A 7,525-nucleotide genomic window follows, 5' to 3' on the forward strand; every position below is an offset into this window, starting at 1 on the left:
AATGTGTACGTAAATGGGTCAAGGGCTCTGACCCGCCCCGCCTTGAACGGGTAATGGGGCGAGTATGGAGAGGGAAATTGCCCGTCCCCAGCTCCGACCCAAACCTGCCTTATTGCCATCCCTTCCTTCTCTTATAATTCTTGTATAAATCCGGCATCAATTCTTCTCTGATGTCAAATTGACGTCGGATGTTATAGAACAATTGTAGAAGAAGGCGAAAGGGGAGAAAAGATGAGAAATGAGAGAGACAAGAAAGAGAGTAGAGAAATTGGAGAAGAACGATATCAAGTTTTATTCATTCAAGGTTATCAATTACATAGCATAACATCCCTTTATACAGGGTTTCAAAAGGCGTATACTAAGGAAGAAAATTTTGCAAAAGGTAATAAATCAAACTATAGTAACATTTTCTAAAATATGCATTTAAATCTGGAAACTTACAATAATATCCCTTCTAATTCTCCATCGGGTAGTTTAGAGGAAGAAGAATATTGGCAGCAACCAGCTGGTTTGCTAGATACCTCAGCTCCTGAGTTAGTATTCGAAGTTTCCTAACTCTTTGTATGGCCTCAGACAAGCCACACCACATGTGTTTTGTTTGAGAAGTTGTGTCATGTTTTGATGAAATTTGGATCTCTCAGCCAAGTCTGTTCATCCAATGTTTGTGCATATCACACCATCTGGTTCCACATTTATTTTCGTCTATGTTGATGATATCCTAGTTACTGGATGCAACAAGTTGTTTATACAAGATTTATTACCAAACTCAATCACAGATTTGCACTAAAGGACCTTGGTATATTTACATTTTTCTTGGGAATTTGAGTATACAGCAGAGGGGCTTCATCTATCCGAAATGAAATGGATCACCCATCTTCTTTGTAAGGTCAAGAAATAAATTGCCTGGCGTGTTAGATCTCCCATCATCACCGGACCAGAAACTTGCTCTTTATGGAAGCGATCTAGTGCACGACTCTCAGCCTTGTAGGAGTGTGGATGGGACCTTGCAATATGTTACGATAACACGTCCTGAGCTAGCTTATAGTGTTAATAGAGCTTATCAGTTCATGCAGTAACCCCTCGAAGTTCATTGGAAGGCAACCGAACGCATTTTGAGGTGTCTAGCTGGAGCATTCGACTATGGCTCGTGCCTTTGACAAACTGGCCCTTCAGATCTTTCTTTGACTGGATATTGTTGATCGATAATCCACCTCGGGTTACAGTATTTTACTTGGACTTAACTTGATTTCTTAGTAGAATAATTCTACTTTTACATAAGGAGTTACAGAAAGTTTTACAGATAGATGATGTGTTAAAAAGAGAGAGAAGGTTTTCTCCTTGATGAAGTTTTGATCAAATCATATTTCATCACATCATGTGTATGTACACCAATCTATAAATTGTGATGTCATTGTAGCACAACTGTTCTCAACATTCCAAGAAGCAACACAATTTCATGGTATTCAACCGAAGTGACAAAAGTTAGGCTAGCTTTGTAGCTGAGGTTACTTGGCTTCAATCTTGACCAAATAATAACTATTTTAGCCTTTTTACTCTTTGGTTATTTTCTTTTACTTATCATTAATCTTGTCATTCTTATTTTAAAACCACTCAAAATTTAATCCAAAAACTAAAGTATGTAATTTAATATTTTTACGAAGATGAATGTCATTGTCTTTCTTGTTTCTTGTCCACCTTTGACTTCTTCCTCGCAAGGAAAAGCCTAGAAATATAGATTCTGTTTTGATAAAATTATTAGTCTCATTCTTATATGAAAAATATAATCGTTATGGGATCCATACAAAAGAGGAAAAGTCAAATATGGTGGTTTGATGTGATGTATAACGGTCATATTTTTCATTTTTATGATAAAAAAAGGGAAACAAACAGGACCTTATAATTTTCAATTAACTTCAAATATAGATTTTCACTATACATTCATAATTACCATTCATTTATTATCTATATATTTTATGAGACGTACTACTATTCCTCCTTATAAGTTACTAATAATATTTTCAAAATAGAAGAATAAAAGGAAAATTAGATGTAGATGAAAGAAAATCTGATGTGGCTTAAAAAGATTCATTTTGGCTTTAATTACTATGTCCAATACCCCTGAGTTCGACAAGGAATGAAGTAAACCTAGAACAAAATTGAGCTGGTAACTACACATTTGACATGAACCAAGATTACTATTTAATTATTTTCCACACATTCTCTTATACCCACATTGAGTCACATATTTTAAACTATAATCACTAAAAATGAAAAATCACTCCCAAACACGTTCTATAAAAGAATTTGCTCAAACTTGTCTCAGCATTTGATAAAACTGTTAATGCTCATGTTGGAGTGATTTTTTGAAAATCACGTTTTTTTTTTGTTTTTTTTTTTAATTTTTATATTCATTTTTAATTATATATTTCTTAAAAAAAAAATCACCTTTTTATCACTTATTTACCATGCCTAGATAATTTATCAACCAATAGATTTTACCAATTTCAAATGAATGACTTAAATGCCCGTCAACTAATATTTTTTATTTTGTTTCGTGTAGAAAAATTTGAAATCGTCTTGATTTTTATTTAAAAATTAATTTTTTAAAAGAATTTTCCATTCATGAAGTGATTTTAAGAAGGAAAATAGCTTGTGTACAGGGAGTTTTGTATAGATCTTCTACAGATTAGACATATGGAGATGGATTCCATGTGAATATTTTATTGTAATGGATCCCATTGCTTTGAGCATTCTGTAAAATATCTATAAAAAAAAATTCTATCAATGTAGCATTACTCTTTTAAAAAAGCCACGTTACTTTCATAAAATTCGTAAAATAAAAAATGGGCCCTAAAACATTTTTCAATTTTAAGGCCCAAGACGTCCTTTCCACGGCCACTTTCATTCCGGCCTGCCGCCGCTGCCTCATCCTTCACTCCTTTTCACCACACTACCCGCCACCGTCCATCAGCCCTTCTACTCTCTTCCCTCCACCATCACCGTTCCCCATCGCCACCACTCTCGTCTCCAACACACACACCACTCTGTATAGGGAGATTGGAGTTGTGTTTTCAGAAGAAAATTACAATAACAAACCATGTAGCAGTATAAATATGGGCGATCAGTTTGGACTAACGATAGCGTAATCATCGAATTAAGTTTGCTAGATGTAGAAGGTACAGCAAATGGCCAACTCATTGCTCCGCAGTCTCCGTAGACTCTCTGTGTCTTCTCTTCTCAGCCCTCCTCTTTCTTTCAGGTAGCTCTCTTCGTCTCTCTGCGTGCGATTGCATTTTTGTTTGTATATTATCTAGCAAATGCTTTAAGGTGCTAACTTTAAAGCAAAAAGTACTACCACATTCCATTTTATTTTCGCACTTCTTTTGTTGTGTTCTTCAATTTCCAGGCCAATTCTCCAAATCCCAGTACCCACGGTTGCGCTTTCAAGGTCTTTATTACATTTTCCCCAGAACCCACAAAATCCTTGGTGTGTGATGTTTTTATTACAGAAGAGAAGCTTGAGTCACGGGTCCGTGAGTTTGGTAATATCACCTCAAGGAAAACCCAAGTTTGAGACTCATGAAACAGAACCTCCAAAGAAGGAGAAATGGAAAACAAAGAAAAGGCTGAAGCTACAGAGGAAGAGAGAGAAACAGAAGAGAAAAGATGCTAATAAGCGAGACCCAAGAAGGCTTGGAATCAAAGGCAAGAAGAAGAGGCAGAGGTTTGCTAATGCAGAGGAAAGGATCAAGTACAAGCTGGATAGAGTATACCCTAAAGTCTCATATGTTTGTTGTTGTATGCTTGCAATCATGTTATGCTCTAAGTCCCTGTTTATGAGACATATCTCGTACGAGAACCCTTAGCGTATGACATTCGTTGATGACAATGTTTTAATTGAGGAAATTAGGTGGAAGATAAGTTGTAGGACAGAATTTTAAAGGAACACTTCGAAATCTTAAGTTTTGATGTTAAATTGAAAATAAGATGAATATAAATTATATTCTTTTACTAATAGCAGTACAGATGATGGTTGTCATTGTTCTAGAGATCCATTGTTACAGGTATTCAAATGTGATTATTGATGAGGGAAAAAAGATTTGGATATTGTGCACAGGACGAGGATGAAGAAGTTTTACATGGACTTCATACGATAAGAAGATATTAATATGTATATAACGATTATAAGACTAGTAATGATATACATACTGAGTGTTGGACTGCTAAAAAGAAAAATGTTCATAAGGTGGTATGTAGCAGAAATTAAGATGTTGACGTGGATGTGTGGCCATGTTGGAATGGATAAAGTAGGAAATAAGCATATGCTTCAATAAGTGGAGTGAAATTAATTGGAAGTGAATTAAGAGAAGTAGAGAATGACTTAGATGGTGAGTCAAGTCTTGTATAAGAAGCTCATATTTGCAAGAGGAATGCGGTTATAGAGTATAACCATCTAAAAGGGGAGAGACAGAGACAGAGATACCAATTTAACATGACATGATTTGGTTACTGATAACAAATTGCATTCAACTTTTCAATAGATTTAGCGTTGTATCAAAAGGAGTAGCGAAAAGATTTATCTGTTGAACCTAAGTTAATTGGGATAGAACTCGGCTAATTCTTTTTTTGTACACATATAGTTGCTAAGACTTAATGTGCTTTCTGATGTTATTGTTTGTCATTTTATGACCTTTTGCATTTCTCTTGGACTTAACGCTAAACGTTTATTCGTATGGATAAGAGAGTTCATTATTGGAATTTGGAGTTTGGTTGAGATGGTGGTATTTTGGTTTCAGATTTTTTAAATACAATTTGTTTTTATTTACCTTGTGATGACCTTTTGTTTATTCAATGTTGGGAGTTCAAATCTGGCCCAAAAAGGTACCACTAGCTTTACAGAACTAAATAAACGAAACTAGAAGCAGCATCTTCATTGACTGGAATACTTGATTAGTTCTATTGCTTTTCCAGAAAACTGGTTTGGTTTGACATTCATACTTTTGGAGGCCTTCAAGCTTTTAAAGAGACGAAGTCTTAAACTGAACAGAAGTTCAATGTTTTCTATTTCAACTGCGAGGCTCTAAATCACTGGTGCTAACCATATAGCTAATGTTTTTATGGGGGACAAAATCATGTCCGTGTTCAGGAAATCTATGCAATCCTACATTAGCATGCTTTCATCTGTGATGTTTTCAAATATCCGAAAGCTTTACTGAATAACCAACTTATCAATGATGATTCCAGATTATAAGGTTTTGTCAATTTTCAGGCAAAAACTAAGGAAACCTTACTAATTGAAAGGCTGAAGAGGTATGAAGTTCCCCAGGCTCAGGGTCCTGTGGTAGAGCCCTACAAGTTATCCGGTGAAGAACGATTTTATATGAAGAAAATGGCCCAGAAACGGTCTAATTATGTACCTGTTGGCAGAAGAGGAATCTTCGGAGGTGTTATTCTCAATATGCATCTGCATTGGAAGAAACACGAAACTGTCAAGGTCATCTGCAAGCCTTGCAAACCTGGTCAAGTACATGAATATGCAAATGAGATTGCTAGGCTGAGCGGTGGAATCCCAATCCATATAATTGGAGATGACACCATAATCTTCTATCGAGGAAAGAACTATGTGCAGCCAGAGGTTATGTCACCAGTTGATACATTGTCTAAGAAACGGGTAAGTTTCTCCTGCATGCTCAAGCTTCGTGATGCTTCTTTGTGTGAGCAAATTAATTGCACACTTGTTAATGCTGTCATGGGGAAGATTATCAGCCACACGTCTTGCTTCTTACACATGCCAATATATGTTATATTCGAGACTTGTTTATTTTGTCACGTGATGATGCCTTGGCAACTTCCTAAGCTTGTAAGAGTTAAGAAAATTCATCAAAAGGGTTTCATCAGTTTTGTTGACATTTTGACATGAGCATTCATGTGTTGAGTTTGTCATGTTGAAACTTCAAATTCATTCTCCCTCCTGTTGTTACAGCACAAAAGAAGAAATAACAATATCCTATTAAAGCAAAATCCTATTCAACTGCATGTTCCATCAGTTGGCTGCATGCTTGGAACCTTTACAAAACCTGTATCTGTGTCTCAAAGTTAGGTGGTGATACCGTTTATTTAACCCCTTTTCGATTTCTATACTGTCTGCTTTTGAATGATTATATGTTGGGTTTCTTAAGATAGTGTTTTGTTAGAAGGATTTATTTACTAGGAATAAGAGACACTGGTTTAATAATTGCTCTAGAAAAGAATAATAGTTATGACAAAATGATCTACAAGAATCTTTCCCTTGGATTTCTTGGAAGCACACACTAATAATAGAAAAAGTAATATATTTTGCATTTTCAAACAGTTGCTTCTGGCACAGAATATTTACTGTTACATTTATTAAAGGATATCACAGTTCTCTTGTTGCAACTTTCATCTTTGACGATTAAGATTTGGGCTTTTTGTTTGATATATCCGTTTTAGATCTCAGTTGTATTGGAAATGATGCGCTTCATTGCAATTGCAGAAAAGGAACTTGAACTATATTACAGACATGTTGCTCTTTATGGTGATCCAAACAATAGGGATCCGAAATCAATCCTCGATCATCCAAAGGTCAAACATGAGTCAAAGAAGGTTGAACTTGTTAACAAGACTACTTCTTCAAGGACAGGAAAGGGTTCTGAAGTTCTTTCAGAGATGGAAGCTGATTTTACCGAGCAAGAGCTATCTGATATCGAGGATGACGACATTAATGAAGACATTGTTTCTTCTGATGAAAGCATGGGAGATAACTCCTTTAATGAGCAAGAAGATTTTGTCAGTTGTTCCGTGTCACCAACAATATACGAATGTAAAGAAAATGCTGGCTGTATAGAAACTCGAGAAACTTTAATATGATCTGTATCTACCTTCTAGAAGCTATTTATTCTGCCACAGAATGTCTCTACAAATACAATTTCTCGTATCACTTTGCTTTCAAATACATCAGTAGCAGATTATACAGTATTTAATGGTTTTGATTTTTTCGTCGGGATGGGGGGACAGAAACTTACCAAAATATCATCGCACACAATTGGTGCAATGTCCAAAGAATTAGAATCGACCCATTTTTGTCTAATCGGAGAATCAATAGAAAAGGAAGTTAGATTGTGGTTTACTTTGTTCTTGTTATGGGGAGCAAAGCTTTAAGAATTACGGCCATCCTCCTGTAAAAGAGCTACTATATCTAAGAGAATCCGGTTGTTCCTTTGTGCAAATAAAAGGCCCTCCTGAAGTGCTATGGCCTCTGCGTCTTCCGACCTGTTTAGCAAAGGCTGCAATAACAATTCCTTTGTGATTCTGATTTAGTTAAAAATGGAAAATGCCGAAGTGACCGAATTTTGGTGACCAAATGGGTGATCGACCCTCACATGAAGCTTGGATCCCGCGTGAATAAAATAATGTCCGACCTCCGAGGTGTGAGTGTTCGATCATTCTCCATGTCAACTATTATATTTGTGTAGCATGGTCTGTTAAAAATATCAAACAAAAAGAA

General features: G+C 35.8%; 1 protein-coding gene across 1 annotated transcript; it reads left to right on the forward strand.

Annotated features, from left to right (window-relative positions):
- Window positions 1-2,844: 2,844 nt before the first annotated feature.
- Window positions 2,845-6,962, forward strand: LOC111396680 (uncharacterized CRM domain-containing protein At3g25440, chloroplastic). Its single transcript, XM_023023136.1, has 4 exons — window positions 2,845-3,259; window positions 3,407-3,767; window positions 5,270-5,699; window positions 6,479-6,962. The coding sequence occupies exons 1-4, from the start codon at window positions 3,186-3,188 to the stop codon at window positions 6,886-6,888; spliced, it is 1,275 nt and encodes a 424-aa protein (XP_022878904.1). The 5' UTR covers window positions 2,845-3,185; the 3' UTR covers window positions 6,889-6,962.
- Window positions 6,963-7,525: the final 563 nt, after the last annotated feature.

Source organism: Olea europaea, chromosome 7, assembly GCF_002742605.1.
Source record: "Olea europaea var. sylvestris chromosome 7, O_europaea_v1, whole genome shotgun sequence".
NCBI lineage: Eukaryota > Viridiplantae > Streptophyta > Magnoliopsida > Lamiales > Oleaceae > Olea > Olea europaea.